This window comes from Anolis sagrei, chromosome 9 (assembly GCF_037176765.1).
Source record: "Anolis sagrei isolate rAnoSag1 chromosome 9, rAnoSag1.mat, whole genome shotgun sequence".
NCBI lineage: Eukaryota > Metazoa > Chordata > Lepidosauria > Squamata > Dactyloidae > Anolis > Anolis sagrei.
Window position 1 is genome coordinate 13,768,377 of NC_090029.1, and position 25,000 is coordinate 13,793,376.

At 46.0% G+C, this 25,000-nt stretch overlaps 1 protein-coding gene across 2 annotated transcripts in view; it reads left to right on the plus strand.

The window, feature by feature from the left end:
• Positions 1 to 25,000, plus strand: part of ADAMTS17 (ADAM metallopeptidase with thrombospondin type 1 motif 17) — a 262,297-nt gene that overhangs the window by 219,776 nt on the left and 17,521 nt on the right. For both annotated transcript variants that reach the window (XM_067471299.1, XM_067471300.1), the window contains 3 exons: positions 8,940 to 9,099; positions 12,048 to 12,183; positions 17,145 to 17,349. In XM_067471299.1, the coding sequence (XP_067327400.1) occupies positions 8,940 to 9,099; positions 12,048 to 12,183; positions 17,145 to 17,349 (501 nt within the window). The remainder of the gene's footprint in view (positions 1 to 8,939; positions 9,100 to 12,047; positions 12,184 to 17,144; positions 17,350 to 25,000) is intronic.

The window sequence follows — 25,000 nt, forward strand, 5'->3', positions numbered from 1 at the left end:
GTAGAAGTAAGATGCACACACATAACCATGTAGGGGAAAAAATTGGATTTGGAGAAGGTGATATAGTACAACCCTCATATCCATAGGGAATATATGGAGTAGGAGAATCATAGAGTTGGAAAAGGCGTCATGGGCCATCTAGTCCAACCCCCTGCCATGCAGGAAAAGCACAATCAAAGCACTCCTGACAGATGGCCATCCAGCAATCATAGAATCAAAGAGTTGGAAGGGACCTCATGGGCCATCCAGTCCAACCCCCTGCCAAGAAGCAGGAATATTGCATTTAAATCACCCCTGACAGATGGCCCTCCAGCCTCTGTTTAAAAGCATCCAAAGAAGGAGCCTTCACCACACTCCGGGGCAGAGAGTTCCACTGCTGAACGGCTCTCACAGTCAGGAAGTTCTTCCTCATGTTCAGATGGAATCTCCTCTCTTGTAGTTTGAAGCCATTGTTTCGCAAGCTTGCTCCCTCCTCTCTGTGGCTTCCTCTCACATATTTATACATGGCTATCATATCTCCTCTCAGCCTTCTCTTCTTCAGGCTAAACATGCCCAGCTCCTTAAGCCGCTCCTCATAGGGCTTGTTTTCCAGACCCTTGATCATTTTAGTCGCCCTCCTCTGGACACATTCCAGCTTGTCAATATCTCTCTTGAATTGTGGTGCCCAGAATTGGACACAATATTCCAGGTGTGGTCTAACCAAAGCGGAATAGAGGGGTAGCATGACTTCCCTAGATCTAGACACTATGCTCCTATTGATGCAGGCCAAAATCCCATTGGCTTTTTTTGCCGCCACATCACATTGTTAACTGGTTGTCCACGAGGACTCCAAGATCTTTTCCACACGTACTGCTTTCGAGCCAGGCATTGTCCCCCAGTCTGTATCTTTGCATTTTGTTTTTTCTGCCTAAGTGGAGTATCTTGCATTTGTCCCTGTTGAACTTCATTTTGTTAGTTTTGGCCCATCTCTCTAATCTGTCAAGATCGTTTTGAATCCTGCTCCTGTGTGTGTATTAAAAGGAACGTATCCTTCATTTCACAAATGTCCTGGGCATTTCTCCGCAAAGTGTGATGGTCAGCATGTTTCTTGTATAAACGAGTGTTTGCGTAGCAGCAGCTCGGTCTGTTTGAGCGCTCGCTTGGCAACGCAAGGCCAGCCCTGCCGTTCCCCAGATTCCTGCCTCCCTCCACCCGATAGGAAGGCTTCCTTCTCCGTCCGTCTGTCAGCATTCAGCAAACTCATTAACATCTCGTTTGCTGCAACCAGGGGCAAGGCGGGGCTTCGCATCCTGCGCTGGCAAGGACTGCACTTTTTGGAACCTGCAAAAAGCTTTAAAACCATTGCTGATTGTCTGGTTTGTTTTAGCTTTGGCTTCCATCTCAGACTCATAAAGCCCTGCTCTGTAGCTACAGATGTGCCTTTATTTCCCCGCATCTTGCAAAAGATATTTGTCTGTTTTTCGTACAGATCGGTTTCGTAAAGAAAGAAAGACCCAGCAAAGAGCTTGCTTTGGCGGAATTCAAGGGCTGGAAGGGCCTCAGGGCTATCTGGCCTGGTGGGTGTCTTCACAAAGGCAGGACCCACTGGGTCAACGAGTCCACGCACAGCAGATGTTTGCAAAATAAAACATCTCACCAACTACCCACCCACCTACTTTTCAATGCTTTCGGGTTTCGGCCCAGCCCAGAAGAAAACCATTAGTCAGTAGTAGACGCATCAACTATTGGGACGAGCCTAGGCCCATACTTAGCCATATCTGGAGCTCTGCTTGGAGCGTACCCTTCGGAAAGGCAGCATTCCAGTGAGCTTAAAACAAGCTATAATAAAACCGCTGTTGAAAAAACCACCACTGGACCCCACTCGATTCGACAACTATCGGCCAGTTTCCAATTTCTCCTTTTTGGGCAAAGTCCTGGAACGTGTGATGGCTTCACAACTCCAGGTATTCTTGGAAGACACGGATTATCTGGATTCGGCACAGTCTGGCTTGACAGTCTTCCATTTAAAACACAGACATGTGCCTTTCACCTTAAGAACAGACAAGCATCCCGAGCTCTAAGGATTACCTGGGAAGGAATCCCACTGGAGCATTGCAGCACACCCAAATACCTGGGAGTCACTCTGGACCGTGCTCTGACCTACAAGAATCACTGCCTGAACATCAAACAAAACGTGGGCGCTAGAAACAATATCATACGAAAGCTGACTGGCACAACCTGGGGATCACAACCAGATACAGTGAAGACATCTGCCCTTGCGCTATGCTACTCTGCTGCTGAGTATGCATGCCCAGTGTGGAACACATCTCACCACACTAAAACAGTGGATGTGGCTCTTAATGAGACATGCCGCATTATCACAGGGTGTCAGCGCCCTACACCACTGGAGAAATTACACTGTCTAGCCGGTATTGCACCACCTGACATCCGCCGGGAAGTTGCAGCCAATAGTGAAAGGACCAAGGCAGAGACATCTCCAGCTCATCCCTTGTTTGGGTATCAGCCAGCATGTCAACGACTTAAATCAAGAAATAATTTTCTTGGATGTACAGAGACACTCGCTGGAACATCTCAGCAAGCGAGAGTTCAAAAGTGGCAGGCTCAAACCCAGCACCTCAATCCGTGGGTGATACCAGATGAGAGACTCCCCCCTGGGCACACAGAAGACTGGGCGACTTTGAAGGCGCTGAATAGACTGCGCTCTGCCACCACGAGATACAGAGCCAATCTTAAGAAATGGGGCTACAAAGTTGAATCCATGACATGCGAGTCTGGAGAAGAGCAAACCACTGACCACCTGCTGCAATGCAACCTGAGCCCTGCCACATGCACGATGAAGGACCTTTTTGCGGCAACACCAGAGGCACTCCAAGTGGCCAAATACTGGTCAAAGGACATTTAATCAGCTACCAAGCTTGCAAAATTTGTGGGTTTTTTATCTGTTTGTTTGTTTTGTTCTGTTAGAAATGTAATACAATGTTCTGGTTGCGGATGACACGATAAATAAATATGGCACTGAAACAGTCTTGGTCACCTTAGTGGGATGATCTACGCCGGGAGCTAGACAGGGGGAGTGTGTCCCTGTTAGTTCTGCTGGACCTCTCAGCAACCTTCGATACCGTCGACCACGGTATCCTTCTGGGACGCCTCGCGGGAATGGGCCTTGGAGGTACTGTTTTGCAGTGGCTCCGGTCCTTCCTAGAGGGTCGTTCTCAGAAGGTGTTATTGGGGGACACCTACCCCACAACCATTGTCTTGTGGGGTTCCACAGGGTTCAATATGTTGTTTAACATCTACATGAAGCCGCTGGGGGAGATCATCCGGAGTTTCGGGGTACGATGTCATCTGTACGCGGATGATGTCCAACTCTGTCACTCCTTCCAACCTGCTACTAAGGAGGCTGTTCAGGTCCTGAACCGGTGCTTGGCTGCTGTAACGGTCTGGATGAGGGCGAACAAATTGAAATTGAATCCAGACAAGACAGAGGTACTCCTGGTCAGTCGCAAGTTCCTGTTGGAACTAGAAAAAGAGTTTACATATCTGTGGAATGAGCAGGTGGGACAAAGGACTCTTGTCTGCTGGAGCTAGGTGTGAATGTTTCAACTGACCACCTTGATTAGCATATAATGGTCTGGCAGTGCCTGGGGCAATCTTTTGTTGAGAGGTGATTAGATGTCCCTGATTGTTTTCACTCTGCTGTTTTAATTTTAGAGGGTTTTTGTAATACTGGTAGCCAGATTTTGTTCATTTTCATGGTCTCTTCCTTTCTGTTGAAATTGTCCACATGCTTGTGGATTTCAATGGCTTCTCTGTGTAGCCTGGCATGGTGGTTGTGAGAGTGGTCCAGCATTTCTGTGTTCTCAAATAAAATGCTGTGTCCAGGTTGGTTCATCAGGTGCTCTGATATGGCTGACTTCTCTGGTTGAATTAGTCTGCAGTGCCTTTCCTGTTCCTTGATTCGTGTTTGGGCAATGCTGCTTTTGGTGGTCCCTATGTAGACTTGTCCACAGCTGCATGGTACACGGTAGACTCCTGCAGAAGTGAGAGGATCCCTCTTGGCCTTTGCTCAACGTAGCATTTGTTGGATTTTCTTGGTGGGTCTGTAGATAGTTTGTATGTTGTGCTGCTCAATGGTAGCCATTTTGCGCTTCCTGTACATTATAGTTATGTTGTCCAATATACTTGGTTTTTAAAAATCATAAGCCACTTGAATATGTGATTTTCTTGTGCTCCTGATAATAACAAGATGCGGATTGTGGATTATGCCCAATCTGAATGATGCTCAGGATGGATCTACAGCATTTTATTTGAGAACACAGAAATGCTGGACCACTCTCACAACCACCATGTTAGACTACACAGAGAAGCCATTGAAATACACAAGCATGTGGACAATTTCAACAGAAAAGAGAAAACCATGAAAATGAACAAAATCTGGCTACCAGTATTTAAAAAACCTCTAAAATTACAACAGTACAACAACAGAGAGGAAACAAACAAGGACATCTAATCACCTCTCAACAGAAGATTCCCCCAGGCCCTGCCAGGCCATTATATTCTAATCAAGGTGGTCAGTTGAAACATTCACACCTAGCTCCAGCTTCTCTGTGTAGTCTGACATGGCTTCTCTGTGTAGTCTGACATGGTGGTTGTTAGAGTGGTCCAGCATTTCTGTGTTCTTAAATAATATGATACGTCCAGGTTGGTTCATCAGGTGCAACAAAAGATTGCCCCAAGCACTGCCAGGCCATCAAATGCTAATCAAGCTGGTCAGTTGAAACAATGCCCACTAAACCCTTCCAGTATTTTCTGTTGGTTATGGGAGTTCTGTGTGCCAAGTTTGGTTGAATTCCATCGTTGGTGGAGTTCAGAATGCTCTTTGATTATAGGTGAACTATAAATCCCAGCAACTACAACTCCCAAATGACAAAATCAATCCGCATCCAACCCCACCAGTATTCAAATTTGGGCGTATTGGGTATTTGTGCCAAATTTGGTCCAGTGAATAAAAACATTCACACCTAGCTCCAACAAAGAGTCCTTTGTCCCACCTGGTCATTCCACAGATATATAAACCCTTTTTCCTAGTTCCAACAGACCTCACTACCTCTGAGGATGCTTGCCGTAGATGCAGGCGAAACGTCAGGAGAGAATGCTTCTAGACCATGGCCATATAACCCGAAAAAACCTACAACAACCCAGTGTTTCCGGCCATGAAAGCCTTCGACAATACAGAAAAGCTACTGTTTTTGGAAAAGTTCCCAGCAAAAGACAAATTGGGGCTGCCACTCCCCCAAAGGTGTTCTTGCTCTGGAAAAGGCCAACACTTTCAAGCTCTTCCGAGTGTTCAAGGCGAAATGGAGGGGCAGAACATGGAACGTTTTGCAGTTGTTCTTCTCCTTCTTGCGGAGCTGGCTCTGCACACCGATCTCTTCTACAGATAGAGCATTTCCTTCTCAGTTTCCAGCCTCATCTGTTGCACTTATCGGGAGGAAAGGGAGTGGCCCCTGGGTTTTTGCCTATGGAACGAAAAGAGCAACTCTTGATTTGTATCAGGTCTGTCTTGTTTTTGGAGCTCTAAGCAGTTGCAGATGCCTCCAGCTGCCGGAGGGTCAGATCAGTTCTACCTGGCACCATTCCCTTGCTGCGTATCAGATAATGTATTACTGTGTTTGCTCGGGGTTTGATTTGTTCATTGGGCTTCGTGCCATCTCAGGCTTTTCCCCCCAGTAAGTGCACGTACCATTTCACTGCAGTGAGATACAGTATCACCTGCCTGCTCGCCCTCCCCTTGGGCTGCCCATCTTTGTTCCAACCTTATCCCAGTACAAGCGTACTTTCCAGCGCTGCACCTGCGCTGCAAACCCACCCGCTCCCAAATCTAATGTGTATCTAATCAATGCCATCTTAATTCAGCAGGACTATTAATTATAATGAGATACTTCAAGATTAAAGTGGGTTGCTTTCAATTTCTGGCATCCATGCTTAATGTCTGGTTGCGTAGCCTGCAGCACAGTGTTGCTTTGTTGAGTTACCACAGAAGTTGAGGAAGCAAGAAGCCATCTTTGCTCCCTCTGCTTCAAGTAAGCCTTGTCTGCATTAGAAATCTGAGTGTGTGTTTGAGACTAGCTCCTCTTAGTGTTGTTTTGTTTGGGAGGCAAGGCAGTGATTGACAGTTTCAGGGAAGCAATGAGTGACTCATTGTTCCCTGTTCTTTGAAGCTCTCTGGGAGTGAGTGTTTGCTTCCCGTTTAAGCCAGGGCCTGAGCTCAAGTGGCAGCTGAGTTCCCACAGAAGTTGAGGAAGCAGGAAGCTATCTTTGCTCCTTCTGCTTCAGGTAAGCCTTGTCTTAGCGCCAACTGCGACCGTACCTCGTGAAGGCGGATCTGGCCAGGGTGGTCCATGCCTTGGTAAAGGTAAAGGTAGTCCCCTGACATTAAGTCCAGTCATGTCTGACTCTGGGGTGTGGTGCTCATCTCCATTTCTAAGCCGAAGAGCCAGCGTTGTCCGTAGACACCTCCAAGGTCATGTGGCCGGCATGACTGCATGGAGCGCCGTTACCTTCCCGCCGGAGCGGTACCTATTGATCTACTCATATTTGCATGTTTTCGAACTGCTAGGTTGGCATAAGCTATGACTCACAGCGGAAGCTCACGCCGCTCCCCGGAATCGAACCTGCGACCTTTCGATCAACAAGCTCAGCAGCTCAGTGCTTTAACCCACTGTGCCACCGGGGGCTCCGGTCCATGCCTTAGTCACCTCCAGATTGGACTACTGTAATGCGCTCTTGTGGGGCTGCCCTTGAAAACGGTCCGGAAATTCCAACTGGTCCAACGGACGGCGGCCAGGTTGTTAACTGGGGCTCCTTACAGGGAGAGGTCAACCCTCCTGTTTAAGGAGCCCCATTGGCTGCCATTCATTTTCTGGTCCCAATTCAAGGTGCAGGTGTATCTACAAAGCCCTAAACTGGTTGGGACCCGCCTACCTGCGTGACCGCATCTCCGTATATGAATCCACACGATCTCTCCGATCATCTGGAGAGGCCCTGCTCACGATCCCACCTGCGTCGCAAGTGCGATTGGTGGGGACGAGGGACAGGGCTTTCTCTGTCGTGGCCCCCCGACTCTGGAACTCTCTCCCCAAGGACATCAGAGAAGCCCCAACATTGGCAGTTTTTAGGAAGAGCTTGAAGACGTGGTTGTTCCAGTTGCCTTCCCAGAATAGGAAACTCCAAGCATCATGTCCCAAATGCACTTTACTAGAGATTTAAGATTGTCTGCACATCACACTTATCTCTAAAATTCTATCTATTTCAGCTGTCATGCCCAGCATTTAAAATTTTTTAATCATTACATTGGCTCGGCCTTAGTTTTAAATGTGTCATGGTGTTATTGCTTAATGTTAATTGCTATTGTTTTAATGTTTATTGCCTGTTTTATGAGTTTATTTATTGTTGTATTTGTTATGCTGTTGTTTTATTGATGTCTTGGGTCTCGGCCTCTTGTAAGCCGCACCGAGTCCTTCGGGAGATGTTAGCGGGGTATAAATAAAGGATGATGATGATGATGATGATGATGATGATGATTATTATTATTATTATTATTAGAGTGAATTAGAATTCTGAGTGTGTTTGAGACTAGGTGCTCTGAGTGTTGTTTTGTTTGGAAGGTAAGGCAGTGATTGACAGTTTCAGGGAAGCAATGAGTGACTCATTGTTCTCTGTCTTTGAGCTCTCTTGGAGTGACCATTGCATACTGTACGGACTGACTTCTAAACTGCACTGAATTCAAAAATGGAGTCTCAGCCTGAATAGTCCCAGATCTGGTCACATGGTCATCAGTCCCTCCCACAACCTCAAACAACATAGAGTTAAGGGAAAACTGCATCCTAAATCATATACATGCAATATTGTAAGCAATCCCAATTATATACATAACACATAACTAATATAGGAAGCTTGTAAAAGGTTTCTATTTCCAACAGTGGTTGTTTTTCTTTCACTGAAATGCTTCCAGTGAAAGTTTGCTTTACTGTATTGTCGAAGGCTTTCATGGCTGGAATCACTAGGTTCTTGTGGGTTTTTTCGGGCTATAGGGCCATGTTCTAGAGGCATTTCTCCTGACGTTTCGCCTGCATCTATGGCAAGCATCCTCAGAGGTAGTGAGGTCTGTTGGAATTAGGTCAATGGGTTTATATATCTGTGGAATGGCTGGGGTGGGGCAAGGAACTCTTCTCTGCTGGAGCTAGGTGTGAATGTTTCAACTGGCTCAGACAGGCCTTCAAGTGCTAATGAAGGTGGTCAGTTGAAACATTCACACCTAGCTCCAGCAGAGAAGAGCTCTTTGCCCCACCCTAGCCATTCCACAGATATATAAACCCATTGTCCTAATTCCAACAGACCTCACTACTTCTGAGGATGCTTGCCATAGATGCAGGCGAAACATCAGGAGAAATGCCTCCAGAACATGGCCCTATAGCCCGAAAAAACCCACAAGAACCTAGTTTGCTTTACTCTTTCAACTATTTTTAGCAGGCATCCTCAGAGATTGTGAGGTCTGTTGGGAAATAGGCAAGTGAGATTAATATATCTGTGGAATGTCCAGGGTGGGAGAAAGAATTATTGTCTGTTTGATATAGGTAAGAAAGTTTCAATTGGCTACCTTGATTAGCATTGAATGGCCTAGCAGTTTCAAGGTCTGGCTTCTTATTTCCTGGGAGAATCCTTTGTTGGGAGGTGATTAGTTGGCCCTGATAGTTTCTTGTCTGGAATTCCCCTATTTTTGAGTGTTGTTGTTTTTTTACAGTTATGATTTTAGAGTTTTTTTTTAATACTGGGAGCCATATTTTGTTCATTTTCGTGGTTTCTTCATCTATTTTTTCATTTATTTGGCTCATATCCCCCCACCCCAGTGAAAGTCGATCTCCTGCTCTTTCTGCCAGGTGCTGTTATTCCATGACCAGAACTATGGGATCCACTACGAGTACACCATCCCTGTGAACTACTCTGCCGAAATCAGGAATGAACCCGACCTTCAGCAGGAGTCCTTGTACATCTGGACCCATAGTGGGTGGGAAGGATGCAGTGTCCAGTGTGGAGGAGGTATTTATTTATCGTGTCAGGGGCAACCAGACAATTGTGTTACATTTCTAGCAGAACAAAACAAACAAACAGACAAAACACAAAGTTTGCAAGCTTGGTAGTTGGTTAAATGTCGTTTGACCAGTAGCTGGCCACTTGGAGTGCCTCTGGTGTTGCCGCAAGAAGGTCCTCCATTGTGCATGTGGCAGGGCTCAGGTTGCATTGCAACAAGTGGTCAGTGGTTTGCTCTTCTCCACACTCGCATGTCGTGGATTCCACTTTGTAGCCCCATTTCTTGAGGTTGGCTCTGCATCTCGTGGTGCCAGAGCGCAGTCTGTTCAGCGCCTTCCAAGTCGCCCAGTTTTCAGTGTGCCCAGGGGGGAGTCTCTCATTTCGTATCAACTATTGGTTGAGGTTCTGGGTTGAGCCTGCCACTTTTGGACTCTCGCTTGCTGAGGTGTTCCAGCGAGTGTCTCTGTAGATCTTAGAAAACTATTTCTTGATTTAAATCATTGGTGTGCCGGCTGATACCCAAACAAGGGATGAGCTGGAGATGTCACTGCCTTGGTCCTTTCACTATTGGCTGCTACTTCTCGGTGGATGTCAGGTGGTGCAATACCGGCTAAACAGTGTAGTTTCTCCAGTGGTGTAGGGCGCAGACACCCCGTGATAATGTCGCATGTCTCATTAAGAGCCGCATCTACTGTTTTAGTGTGGTGAGATGTGTTCCACACTGGGCATGCATACTCAGCAGCAGAGTAGCATAGTGCAAGGGCAGATGTCTTCACTGTGTCTGGTTGTGATCCCCAGGTTGTGCCAGTCAGCTTTCGTACGATATTGTTTCTAGCACCCACTTTTTGCTTGATATTCAGTCAGTGCTTCTTGTAGGTCAGAGCACGGTCCAGGAGGAGGTGAAGCTTGTTTATTAGTTCACCTGGAGTTGCCTGCCACCGATTACCAGAGGTTCTCAGAGATGTTTGAAAATAGTGCATTTGTTGTTATTTGACTAGGATGTCTCCAAGCACCTCAATCATCAACATCCCTACTCAGGTCCTTCAAACCCAGGTGGCTGTAGAGTTGTGGAACTAAATTCCCCAACAAAGGCTATGCTGTAGTTCTCTGTAGAGCTGTGGGACTGGATCCCCACAGCTAAGCTGTAAAAGACGAAGCTTTCTACAGGTGGAACTGATTCACGTCCTGTACGAAAGGCTTCTCTGTGTGAACTGAACTAGAGATCCCCTTTTCCCTTTCTTAACCCAGAAAAAGGGGCGGAACTAAACAACATAACGATAATTGATGGGTCATTGGCCCTATTATTGCAAACCAAGGGAAGCCACCTTATTGCAAAATGCATGGAACTTTGGAATACATGCAAACACTCAATAGAAAGGAAAAGAAATTGGAGCTCCTGGTACAGCCGTACCAGCACAATTATTATATCCATTACTCCATATTTTCAAGTGCCCGCTCAAATAGCCATGTCTTAAGATTCTTCCGGAATGATAGGAGCAAGGAAGCCGATCTAATCTCCCCAGGAAGGGTATTCCATAGCCAAGGGGCCACCACTGAGAAGGCCCCATCTCTCATTCCCGCCAACTGTACTTGTGATGATGGCGGGACTGAGAGCAGGGCCTCTCCAGATGATCTTAAAGTCCTTGCAGGTTCATAAGGCGCATGATCCATTGAAACAAGCAGCTAAGGCAGGACTTTCCTGTCCCAATGCACATGGAGACTTTCAGAGTATTGTCACCATAATTTCCCAGCACCTTGATCTGCAACATCTTGCAAACTCTTCATTTGGGGCTCTCCCTGGTTTAAAAGGCAGGGTTGTTTTGCACCAAGAGAACCCGTTACGGCAACAAAGCCTTCTCACCATCGCTGTATCTGCTGGTGTATCTGCTGCTCAGTCAGTAGTGTGGAAACACAGTAATAATAAACAGAGATGCTCCACCCCAGAATTATTCTTCTTTCCTTTGCCTTGTGAAAAGAAGCAAGGGAGCGGAGGGATGATTTATTGTTGCCATCAATTTGAAAGGAACCAGTATTCAGGAGATTTTACCCCAGTTCCCAATTTTAAAAGAACACTCCGATTTGCAATGGAGGTTGCCGATTAGGAACCAAATTTACCATCAAGTTGGAAGGGAGGCTGTTCAATTGCACCTCCTCCTTTATTAAGAAAGTAATAACTTAGTAGTAATTACACTGTATATACTGTAGCGTGACTGGAGAGAAGAATGTAGTTTTATTTGGTTACTTTTCCCTGCGTTTCTGCCACCACGTGAGGTAAGTTGTAATATTGTGAGAAATGGCACTTTGGACACAGAATAGATGGAGCTGAGGCAATCTTCAAATAAAAGTTAACAATTTTATTAAGTACACAGCATGTGGTTGCAAGATGTAACTTTTCCTTGTTGCACTTGGAATAATACTTGTAACTTTAACAGTTCATTCTTTCAAGTAACACAGTATCTTTCTGACGTAGAGCACTTGTTTCAGACAAAGTTTCAATACAGGGATGTTTCCCTTATTTGATCCTCCCTAGATCAAATACTAAGTAAACTATTCTTTAGCCTCTCCTTAGACTAAAAGAATACCAGCTCTGTTTCACCATTCGGCTGCACTAGCCTGAGAAACTTCAAATAGCCAAACCCAGCTTTTCAAAGCCTCAAAGCTTTGCTTCACAAGTCACTCCGCCACCTTTCCTTTCCTTCTCTCCCAACTCCTAACTCCTCACTCCTCTGAACCTAACTCCTCTAAACCTAAACCCTAACTGATTTTTAACTGTCGTTTTTTCAAACTCTCCCCTCTAAGCTCCTCCCACTTCCCTCTCTCTTGCATTGGTCTCCATGGCAACGCACATGGAGGACTCCTCTGACTTAGGCCGCTCCAGCATTACTGCAGCCAATCTAAACACAAATACAGTTAAAATCATACAATTTATAATCAACTCCTGTACACTTTGCTTTCAGGGGAACGTAAAACCATTGTGTCCTGTACACAAATAGTTAACAAGAGCATGATGTTGGTGAATGACAGCGCTTGCCAGCGAGTGACCCGTCCAGAGCCTCAAATCAGAAGGTGCAACGTGCATCCCTGCCAGTCAAGGTAAGGCGCTTATACAAAAACTATAAAGATTCTTATTTGAGGCTATCTTTCATATCATCATCATCATTACTTATTAATCGCCCTCCATCCGAGATGTTCTAGGCGATTTGCATAGCAAAATTGTACAGAATAAAATACATACAAACAGATATTAATAAATTAACATAGATCAAATGCTCTAGTAAAAAGCCAGGTCTTAAGTGCTAGAGTAAAAGCCCTAAGTTGCGCATGGCTCTCATATAGGGTGGCAAGGAATTCCATAAGGCAGGGGCAGAAATAGAGAAAGCCCTGCGCCTGGTGCTTTCCAAATGCTCTTCTCTAGGACCCGGTATATAAAGTATATCGTGTTGGGAAGATCATGTCGACCTCCGATGATGGAAGGAGAGACAGTCCCTAAGATAGGATGGACCCTGGCCATATAAAATTTTAAAGGTCAGAACTGGCATCTTATACAGACCACGATAATCAATTGGAAGCCAATGTAGATGTCGCAGCACTGGTGTTATATGACATTTCATAGGCGATTTTGTAAGTAACCTGGCTGCAGCATTTTGCACAATACGGAGTTTCGGGTCGTAGACATAGGAAGGCCAACATACAAGGTGTTACAGTAGTCCAGCCTAGATGTGACCGTGGCATGGATGACTGTTGCCAGAGCCTCGTCCGACAGGTAGGGTGCCAATTGCATCGCTTGTCGTAGATGGAAAAAGGCCTGTTTGCTGGCAGCAGCGACCTGAGCTTCCATTGTCAGCTGCGAATCCAAAACGACACCTAAGCTCTTAACGATAGGCGATGGCGATAGAGCAGCACCATCAAAGGTAGGTAACGGATAGGCCAGGCCTATTGGGCGGTCATGCCAAAGGATCTCAGTCTTTGCCGGATTCACCTTCAGTCTACTAGCATGTAGCCAGTTAGACAGAGCCTCCAGACATAAGGTGAAATTGTCTGGTGTTGACGTTACTCCAGACTCCAAACGCAAAAGGGTGTCATCCGCATATTGATAGCAGGCCAGGCAGAGTCTCCGAGCCAAACTGGCGAGGGATCTAACTTAGATGTTGAAAAAAAGAGGGGAGAGAATTGCACCTTGGGGTACCCCACAAAGAAGGGGGGATCTTTCAGAGGTTTGATCCTTAAACTCCACGCACTGACTCCAATTTCGGAAAAATTGTCTAGTCACTTCTTTCCAAGATGAAGAAAGAGGAACCATTGGGGAGAAGCACCCTTTGCGTTTGGTTCCTTGACCAATTGCAGATCCACTGAATAGTAGCCTTGCCTGGACCATATTGGAAGGTCATGGGGGACTCTGTCGAAGGCCTAGCTGGAATCAAGAGATGCTCTGTCCACAGCATTCCCTGCATCTACCACGCTTGTAAGAGGTCAGATGAGTCTGTCTTGACTTGTTTTTGAGGACTCCATACTGACTTTTGCAGGCTGCCTCCTTCATGATTTGCTCCAGGATCTTTCCTGGTCTTGATGTCAGGTTGACTGGTCATTGTTTGGGTCCTCTTTTGACCTTCTTGAAGATTGGGAACATGTTGGCCCTCCTCCAGTCTGCTGGGACTTCTCCTGTTCTCAAGGAATTCTCCAAGATGATTGCCAGTGTTTCGCTATCCTATTTCTATTCTGTACGGTGGTGGTTCTCAACCTGTAGGTCCCCAGGTGTTTTGGCCTACAACTCCCAGAAACCCTAACAGCTGGCAAACTAACTGGGATTTCTGGGAGTTGTAGGCCAAAAACCCCAGGTTGAGAACCACTGCTGTACGGGTTTCCATGTGAAAGGCTGTAGAAGTTTCCTGTCTTGTCGAAGGCTTTCATGGCCGGAATCACTGGGTTGTTGTAGGTTTTTCCGGGCTATATGGCCATGTTCTGTAGGCAATTTTTCTCCTGACGTTTCGCCTGCATCTATGGCAAGCACCCTCAGAGGTAGTGAGGTGACCTCACTACCTCTGAGGATGCTTGCCATAGATGCAGGCGAAACGTCAGGAGAAAAATTGCCTCCAGAACATGGCCATATAGCCCAGAAAAACCTACAACAATCCAGTTTCCTGTCTGTTTACACCAGGACTTTAAATGTTTTCGGCGGCTTCCAAGGAAGCCTTTCAGGGTTGAGTGGAGGGTCGTTTTGCTGTTCTATGGAGAGTGAGAAATTTAAACTGCACCGCTCCACGGACTTAATCCTCTCCCCTCGTTCCATGATTGTTGCTTTTGGTGTGGAATTTCTGCGCATACTTACCGTAGTCGTAAAATCAAGAGTGGTTCTCCTTGGTCGGACAGCTCAGGATGGTGCTCTCATTGGTGGTTTTGCCACCGGCACTATGGCAACAAACAGCCACACCTTGCATGCATTCCCTCCCTCCTTCCCTCCCTCCTTCCAGGTCAGCCACACATTCGCACTTCGGGCGCTGCCAAGTGGAAACGTTTCCCGAAGCACATTCCCGTTGCCTCTGTAGAATTTAAATTTCCATGTGTGTTTGCCCACCCAGATATTAGAAATGCATGCTTGGCATATTCGCTGACCAAGAACATCTTAAAGGGGCCGCTCTCTTTCACCGTGACAAGAGTTCATTTTAACTTTGGGGGGGGGGGGGAGAAAAAAGAGAAAGCTCTGAGCTTACTTACGGTGAGATGGATCTGTAATTGGTTAAATGGACAAACCCAGAGGGTGATTCCCCCCAAGGCTTCCTCTTCATCCTGGAAAGAAGTGACGAGCGGAGTGCCATCAGCAGGGTTCCGTCCTGGGCCCGGTCCTGTTCAACATCTTTATTAATGACTTAGATGAAGGGTTCGAAGGCAGGATCATCAAGTTTGCAGACGACACCAAATTGGGAGGGAGAGCCAATACTCCAGAGGACAGGAGCAGGATACAAAATGATCTTGACAGATTAGAGAGATGATTGGCCAAAACTAACAAAATGAAGTTCAACGGGGACAAATGCAAGATACTCCACTTTGGCAGAAAAAAACAAAATGCAAAGATACAGAATGGGGGACAATGCCTGGCTCGAGGGCAGTACGTGTGAAAAAGATCTTGGAGTCCTCATGGACAACAAGTTAAACATGAGCCAACAATGTGATGTGGCGGCAAAAAAAGCCAATGGGATTTTGGCCTGCATCAAGAGGAGTCTAGTATCTCGATCCAGGGAAGTCATGCTACCCCTCTATTCCGCCTTGGTTAGACCAAACCTGGAATATTGTGTCCCATTCTGGGCACCACAATTCAAGAGAGATATTGACAAGCTGGAATGTATCCAGAGGAGGGCAACTAAAATGATCAAGGGTCTGGAGAACAAGTCCTATGAAGAGCGGCTTAAAGAGCTGGGCATGTTTAGCCTGAAGAAGAGAAGGCTGAGAGGAGATATGATAGCCATGTATAAATATGTGAGAGGAAGCCACAGGGAGGAGGGAGCAAGCTTGCTTTCTGCTTCCATGGAGACTAGGACTAAAAGCAATGGCTTCAAGCTACAAGAAAGGAGATTCCATCTGAACATGAGGAAGAACTTCCTGACTGTGAGAGCCGTTCAGCAGTGGAACTCTCTGCCCCGGAGTGTGGTGGAGGCTCCTTCTTTGGAAGCTTTTAAACAGAGGCTGGATGGCCATCTCTCAGGGGTGATTTGAATGCAATATTCCTGCTTCTTGGCAGGGGGTTGGACTGGATGGCCCATGAGGTCTCTTCCAACTCTACGATTCTATGATTCTATGATTCTTTCACTGAGTTGTCATATGTTTCGGAGTTTCGGAGTGCGATGTCATTTGTACGCAGATGATGTCCAACTCTGTCACTCCTTCCCACCTGCTACTAAGGAGGCTGTCGAGGTCCTGAATCGGTGCTTGGCCGCTGTGACGGTCTGGATGGGGGCGAACAAATTGAAATTGAATCCAGACAAGACAGAGGTACTCCTGGTTAGTCGTAAGGCCGAACAGGGCATAGGGTTACAGCCTGTGTTGGATGGGGTCGCACTCCCCCTGAAGACACAGGTTCGCAGTTTGGGTGTGATCCTGGACTCATCGCTGAGCCTGGAACCCCAGGTTTCGGCGGTGACCAGGGGAGCATTTGCACAGTTAAAACTTGTGCGCCAACTGCGACCGTACCTTGGGAAGTCTGACTTGGCCACGGTAGTCCACGCTCTGGTTACATCCTGCCTTGACTACTGCAACGCTCTCTACGTGGGGTTGCCTTTGAAGACAGCCCGGAAGCTCCAATTAGTCCAACGGGCAGCAGCCATGATACTAACAGGAGCGGGGCGCAGGGAGCATACAACTCCTCTGCTGCACCAGCTCCACTGGCTGCTGATCTGCTACTGGGCTCAATTCAAAGTGCTGGCGTTGGCCTTTAAAGCCCTAAATGGTTCTGGCCCAACTTATCTTTCCGAACGTATCTCAGCCTATCAGCCCACCAGGACCCTAAGATCTTCTGGGGAGACCCTGCTCTCTATCCCGCCGGCTTCACAAGTGCGGCTGGCGGGAACGAGAGACAGGGCCTTTTCTGTGGTGGCCCCCCGGCTTTGGAACACCCTCCCCATAGAGGTACGATCAGCCCCCTCGCTGATGGTGTTTCGGAAAAGATTGAAGACATGGATGTTCAAACAAGCATTCGGTTAATCCGTTGCAATGAATTTTGATGACTAAAGGATTGGTTATACACGGACGATGAATTTTGGATTACGATTCCAGTTATGAGATGCATAGGATTGTTATTGGTGGCCCAATAATTTGTACTGTATATGTGTATTATGCTTTTAACTGAATACTGTTTTTTAATTGTTGTAAACCGCAATGAGTCGCCGATTTAGGCTGAGATATTAGCGGTATACAAGCGCATTAATAATAATAATAATAATAATAATAATAATAATAATAATAATAATGTTGACGTCAACTTGACAGCAATGAACAGTGGTTCACCTGTATCTGCTTGTGGTTTCATGGCTTCTGTTCTTCTTTATTCCCTGTTTCTGCCATAGGTGGGTGGCAGGGCAGTGGAGTCCTTGCTCCGCAACCTGCGCCAAGGGCACCCAGCGCCGAGAAGTGACCTGCGTCTATCAGCTGCAGAACGGCACCTACGTCAACACCAGGGATCTCTACTGCCTCGCTCCCAAGCCCACCGCCTTCCAAAGCTGCGAAGGCCGAGACTGCGTCTCCATCTGGGAAGCATCAGAATGGTCTAAGGTACGGCTGATTGGATGGGAAGAATGGGTCAGTTGACGAGACAAAGCCTTGAATGGAGATGACTAGAAACAGGCAAATTAGTCCCAGTTAATTTCCCGACGTCTCACTTTTCCAGCTGCCGTTGAAATGTCTCCTTTTTTGTCCTTGGTTTGCTTCGTTTGCAGCAAACTCAGGTCCCTTCTACACTGCCGTATAAAATCCAGATTATCTGCTTTCAACTGGATTATATGGCAGTGTAGAGTTTATTCAATGCGTAGACCAGCCATGGGCAAACTTGGGCCTGACACATGTTTTGGACTTCAACTATCACAATTCCTAACAGACGGAGGGCCCAAGTTTTCCCATACCTGGCTTAGACCATAGGTCTTTCACATACAAAAGGTAAAGGTTGTCCCCTGACATGAAGTCCAGTCATGTCTGACTCTGGGGTGTGGTGCTCATCTCAATTTCTAAGCCGAAGAGCCGGCGTTGTCCGTAGACACCTCCAAGGTCATGTGGCCGAAGCGGTACCTATTGATCTACTCATATTTGCATGTTTTCGAACGGCTAGGTTGGCAGAAGCTAGGGCTGACAGCGGAAGCCGAAGAGCCGGCGTTGTCCGTAGACACCTCCAAGGTCATGTGGCCGGAGCGGTACCTATTGATCTACTCATATTTGCATGTTTTCGAACGGCTAGGTTGGCAGAAGCTAGGTTGGCACGCCGCTCCCCGGAATCGAACCTGTAACCTTTCAGTCAACAAGCTCAGCAGCTCAGTGCTTTAACCCACTGCGCCACCGAACAAACAAATACATAAAAATCAGACTATTAAATACAATACGAAATGCACCATTAAAATATTACATAAATCATTAAAACGCCACATAAATCAATGACGAGGTGCACCTTTAAAATACTACATAAAATACGATATGAGCTAGCTCTTGCATACTTAAAAAACCAATTAGAATTCAGTATTATGAAAACTTGAGCAAGGAACGCTTTAGATGTTTACAACCCACTCTGATTGTGTAAAAGCATCCCCAGAACAGTCAAGTGCAATATCAGACATTAGTCTTGCCCAGATTTTCAATGTTGGCAGTGTAGACTCATACAATCCGGTTCAAAGCAGATAATGTAGATTGTCTGCTTTGATAATCTGGATTATACGGCAGTGTAGAAAGGGCCAGAATGCATTCCATTTAATCAGCGATGGGAGAAGAGAAGAGAGGCAGCATCTTTGCAGTAAGTAAAAGCAAACTGCTACAGCTTCTCCTCGCTTGAGTTTTCTTCCCCGTTGATTACTTTTGCCCTCTGAGCGTATTCTGATACGTGGCCACGGGTGTCTCAGATTTCACTTGTGGAATTTTGGAGAAATGTGACACTTTGGATTTGCAACAAAGAGTGGCTTTCTCATTCATAGAATCATAGAGTTGGAAGAGACCTCATGGGCCATCCAGTCCAACCCCATTCTGCCAAGAAGCAGGAATATTGCATTCAAATCACCTCTGACAGATGGCCATCCAGCCTCTGTTTAAAAGCTTCCAAAGAAGGAGCCTCCACCACACTCCGGGGCAGAGAGTTCCACTGCTGAACGGCTCTCACAGTCAGGAAGTTCTTCCTCATGGTCAGATGGAATCTCCTTTCTTGTAGTTTGAAGCCATTGTTCTGCGTCCTAGTCTCCAGGGAAGCAGAAAACAAGCTTGCTCCCTCCTCCCTGTGACTTCCTCTCACATATTTATACATGGCTATCATATCTCCTTTCAGCCTTCTCTTCTTCAGGCTAAACATGCCCAGCTCTTGAAGCCACTCCTCATAGGGCTTGTTCTCCAGACCCTTGATCATTTTAGTCGCCCTCCTCTGGACACATTCCACTTTGTCAATATTTCTCTTCAATTGTGGTGCCCAGAATTGGACACAATATTCCAGGTGTGGCCTGACCAATGTGGAATAGAGGGGTAGCACGACTTCCCTAGATCTAGACACTAGACTCCTATTGATGCAGACCAAAATCCCATTGGCTTTTTTTTTTTTTTGCCACCAATGGGATTTTGACCTGCATCAATAGGAGTGTTGAGATTAACTTCACAATTTAGCAGCAGATCAGTTGCACAACTTCAGCGCTTTCCAGTAGCTTCTTCCTGCACAGTATTTTCAGTCAACTGCTCCCACAGCTTGCAGTCACTCTGGAACTCTTTTACGGATACTTCAGCACATGCCCGGCCATTGTCAGTTTTACCATTGTCTTTCCCCCAGTCTAGATGATATTACAAACTTACCACAGCATACAGTTATATCTTGTCTTAGCAGACCGGTTCTTTTAATTACATATAGCCTTCGACGAACAACATCACAGCACAAGGAGAAATATACACTGTATATGACTTCCTTATATACAATTCTATACAATTACACATAGCAATCTCTGATTGGTTCCCAACTCATTAACTTAACTCGGACCCACGATTACATCATTCACAATCACTTGGACTAGGCCAGAACACATTCCCCAAATGATTCCCTATATACAGTTAATGCATGACTCAGCGTTTCCAATAGAAGCCTATTATCAGTGCATGATTCAGCTATATTACATTACAATACATTGTAACACCTGACAAGGAGCATAGTGTCTAGATCAGTGGTTCTCAACCTGGGGTCCCCAGATGTTTTTGGCCTACAACTCCCAGAAATCCCAGCCAGTTTACCAGCTGTTAGGCTTTCTGGGAGCTGAAGGCCAAAAACATCTGGGGACCCCAGGTTGAGAACCACTGGTCTAGATCCAGGGAAGTCATGGTACCCCTCTATTCTGCCTTGGTCAGACCACACCTGGAATATTGTGTCCAATTCTGGGCACCACAATTCAAGAGAGATATTGACAAGCTGGAATGTGTCCAGAGGAGGGTGACTAAAATGATCAAGGGTCTGGAGAACAATCCCTATGAGGAGCGGCTTAAAGAGCTGGGCACGTTTAGCCTGAAGTAGAGAAGGCTGAGAGGAGATATTATAGCCATCTATATATATAAAAATGTTCTCTGCGTAATGTGTACCCTAAAAACAAAAGAACCAATGAACGAAATCCCACCAAATTGGGCAACAAAACATCTCACAACACAAGGAGTTACCATCACTCAAAATATTATGATTTTGTCATTTGGGAGTTGTAGTTGCTGGGATTTATAGTTCACCTATAAGCAAAGAGCATTCTGAACCTCACCAACAATGGAATTGAATCAAGCTTGGCACAGAGTTCTCCCCTGACCAACAGAAAATACTGGAAGAGTTTGGTGGGCAGTGTCCTTTGGTTTTGGAGTTGTAGTTCACCTACATCCAGAGATCACTGTGGACTCAAACAAGAATGGATCTGGACCAAACTCTACATGAAGACTCAATGTGCCCAAATGTGAACACTGGTGGAGTTTGGGGGAAATAGAATCTTGGCATTTGGGAGTTGTAGTTGCTGGGATTTATAGTTCACCTACAATCTCAGAGCATTCTAAACCCCACCGACGATAGAATTGGGCCAAACCTCCCACACAGAAAGCCCATGACTACCAGAATGGGCCACAGCAACGCGTGGCAGGGGACGGCTAGTGTATAAATATAAATTCAAGGCCTTTTAGTCCACCATCTCAACTCTTTCTGTGCCATTTTGGCGCAGCCAGCTTTATACTTGCATTAAGCAACAAATGCTCTGGAATGAACCACTGTTTGAGGTGAGCGACCTCAAAATGTTGTCAGACCCAACAGTTACAGTTGTGCTTGCGTGATGGCTTGGTTCAGTTCGGGATGTTGAGACAGAGAGAAACCTCTGCAACTCCTTTCTGATCCCACATATTTCTTGCACAATCCTTTTCTGTTTTGGAAATGGATGCAATCAGCTAGCCAGCAATTTCAAGAAGCAGCTCTTGAATTTCCTTATCTCTGTAGACAGAAGGAATCCCTCTCAATTCCCAACGCAGTTTCCATTCTTCCTTTTGCACTATCAGGATATTACTTTCCATATGACGGTCATTCCGTTAACAGCTGTAAACCAAGCAAAGCCCTTCCAATGTGTGTGTATACAACGTAAGATTAATAAACCACTTTGCAGTTACCGCAGAGCATCTCCGAGCATGCCTGTTGGCTTGCCAACCCATAAACACTTGTCACTCATGTCCTCAGCTGGGTCAACAGATCACAACTGCCTGGATTTCTTTCTAAAGATGGTTAGATACTAGACAAGTTGAGATCTGCCCACTGAATGTAACAGACATCGAGTTGAAACTTGTTTCTTTCCTCAACCCCCAAAATGGTGACGCTTCTTGGAGCCCATTCAAAAGATATCACAGGAAATCTCCTATCTTTGAACTATTTGTTCTGTCAAGGCCCCAGCATGTTTTTTGCTGAAATCTTAGGTAAAGGTAAAGGTGTTCTCTTGACATTGGGTCTAGTCGAGTCCAAATCTGGGGGGTGATGCTCATCTGCATTCCTAAGCTGAAGAGCCCGCGTTGTCTGTAAATCAGTGTTTCTCAACCTGGGGGGTCGGGACCCCTGGAGGGGTCGCGAGGGGGTGTCAAAGGGGTCACCAGTAAGGTCGAAGTAAGGCCTTCGACAAGGTCCCCCATGACCTTCTGGCAAGGAAACTAGTCCAATGTGGGCTAGGCAAAACTACGGTGAGGTGGATCTGTAATTGGTTAAGTGGACGAACACAGAGAGTGCTCACTAATGCTTCAAACTACAAGAGAGGAGATGCCATCTGAACATTAGGAAGAACTTCCTGACTGTGAGAGCCGTTCAGCAGTGGAACTCTCTGCCCCGGAGTGTGGTGGAGGCTCCTTCTTTGGAAGCTTTTAAGCAGAGGCTGGATGGCCATCTGTCAGGGGTGATTTGAATGCAATATTCCTGCTTCTTGGCAGGGGGTTGGACTGGATGGCCCATGAGGTCTCTTCCAACTCTTTGATTCTATGATTCTATGATCCTCTTCATCTTGGAAAGAAGTGACAAGTGGAGTGCCGCAGGGTTCTGTCCTGGGCCCGGTCCTGTTCAACATCTTTATTAATGACTTAGATGAAGGGCCAGAAGGCATGATCATCAAGTTTGCAGATGACACCAAATTGGGAGGGATATCCAATAGTCCAGAGGACAGGAGCAGAATTCAAAATGATCTTGACAGATTAGAGAGATGGGCCAAAACTAACAAAATGAAGTTCAACAGTGACAAATGCAAGATACTCCACTTTGGCAGAAAAAATGAAATGCAAAGATACAGAATGGGTGACGCCTGGCTCGAGAGCAGTACGTGTGAAAAAGATCTTGGAGTCCTCGTGGACAACAAGTTAAACATGAGCCAACAATGTGATGTGGCGGCAAAAAAAGCCAATGGGATTTTGGCCTGCATCAATAGGAGCATAGTGTCTAGATCTAGGGAAGTAATGCTACCACTCTATTCTGCTTTGGTTAGACCACACCTGGAATGTTGTGTCCAATTCTGGGCACCACAATTCAAGAGAGATATTGACAAGCTGGAATGTGTCCAGAGGAGGGCGACTAAAATGATCAAGGGTCTGGAGAACAAGCCCTATGAGGAGCGGCTTAGGGAACTGGGCATGTTTAGCCTGAAGAAGAGAAGGCTGAGAGGAGATATGATAGCCATGTATAAATATGTGAGAGGAAGCCACAGGGAGGAGGGAGCAAGCTTGTTTTCTGCTTCCCTGGAGACTAGGACGCGGAACAATGGCTTCAAACTACAAGAGAGGAGATTCCATCTGAACATTAGGAAGAATTTCCTGACTGTGAGAGCCGTTCAGCAGTGGAACTCTCTGCCCCGGAGTGTGGTGGAGGCTCCTTCTTTGGAAGCTTTTAAGCAGAGGCTGGATGGCCATTTGTCAGGGGTGATTTGAATGCAATATTCCTGCTTCTTGGCAGAATGGGATTGGACTGGATGGCCCATGAGGTCTCTTCCAACTCTTTGATTCTATGATTCTATGACCAAAGACCATCAGAAAACACAGTATATTCTGTTGCTCATGGGGGTTCTGTTTGACCAAATTGTATCATTGGTGGGGTTCAGAATGCTCTTTGATTGCAGGCGAACTATAAATTCCAACAAGTACAACTCCCAAATGTCAAGGTCTATTTTCCCCAAACTCCGCCAGTGTTCAGATTTGGGCATATTGAGAATTCGTGCCAAGTTTGGTCCAGATCCATCATTGCTTGAGTCTCTGGATGTAGGTGAACTACAACTCCAAAACTCAAGGTCAATGCCCACCAAACTCTTCCAGTATTTTCTGTTGGTCATGGGAGTTAAATGAACTATAAATCCCAGCAACTACAACTCCCAAATGACAAAATCAATCCCCCCTGCCCAACCCCACCAGTATTCAAATGTGGCGTATCGGGTATTTGTGCTAAATTTGGTCCAGCGAATGAAAATACATCCTGCATATCAGATATTCACATTATGATTCACAACAATAGCAAAATGACAGTTGTGAAGTCGCAACAAAAATAACATTGTGGTTGGGGGTCACCACAACATGAGGAACTGCATTAAGGGGTCGCAGCATTAGGAAGGTCGAGAACCACTGCTATAGATGCTTCCAAAGTCATGTGGCCACTAGCATGACTGCATAGAGCAGTGTTCATAATAATAATAATAATAATAATAATAATAATAATAATAATAATGGGTTGTTGTAGGTCTTTTCAGGCTATATGGCCATGGTCTAGAGGCATTCTCTCCTGAAGTTTCGCCTGCATCTATGGCAAGCATCTTAAGAGGTAGTGAGGTCTGTTGGAACTAGGAAAGTGGGTTGATATATCTGTGGAATGATCAGGGTGGGGCAAAGGACTCTTGTCTGCTGGAGCTAGGTGTGAATGTTTCAGCTGATCACCTTGATTAGCATTCAATGGCTTGGAAGTGCCTGGGGGAATCTTTCTTTGAGAGGTGATTTGATGTGCCTGATTGTTGACTCTCTGTTGTTTTGCTGTTGTAATTTTTGAGTTTTTAAATCTCAAGGAATCAAGGAACAAGAAAGGCACTGCAGACTACTCCAACCAGATAAGTCAGCCATAGCAGAGCACCTGATGAACCAACCCTGCCTCTAGAACTTGGAAAATGGGTTTATATATCTGTGGAATGATCAGGGTGGGACAAAGGACTCTTGTCTGTTGGAGCTAGGTGTGAATGTTTCAACTGACCAGCTTGATTAGCACTTGATGGCCTGATCTAGTGGGAGGAACTGGGTTTTTATTAGGATTGGAATATCGAGAGCCTTTGCAAAAAGCATCGTGACTCTTTCAAGGCTGGATCTGTCCTATGATGCGGTTTCCAGAATACAGATTAATTGCATTGAAGTGGATTAGATGAGTCTACACTGCCATTCAATCCAGTTCAGTGCAGTTAATCTGCATTTTGAAATCACATCATGTAGCAATGTTGATCCACCCAAAAGTATCTGAGAAATTGGACGAACATGTCCAAAAGTATAGCCCTGGATGGGTTTTCTTGCCCATTGTTAGTGTAATGAACATTGCCAATGGGTTGAGCAAGCATGGGCCAACTTGGGCCTTCCCTCCAGGTGTTTTGGACTTCAACTCCCACAATTCCTGGCCTCAGGCCCCTTCCTTTCCACCCTCAGCCGCTTAAGGAATGTGATTAATGGCAAATTTTGCCTCGTTAAGCTTGACATA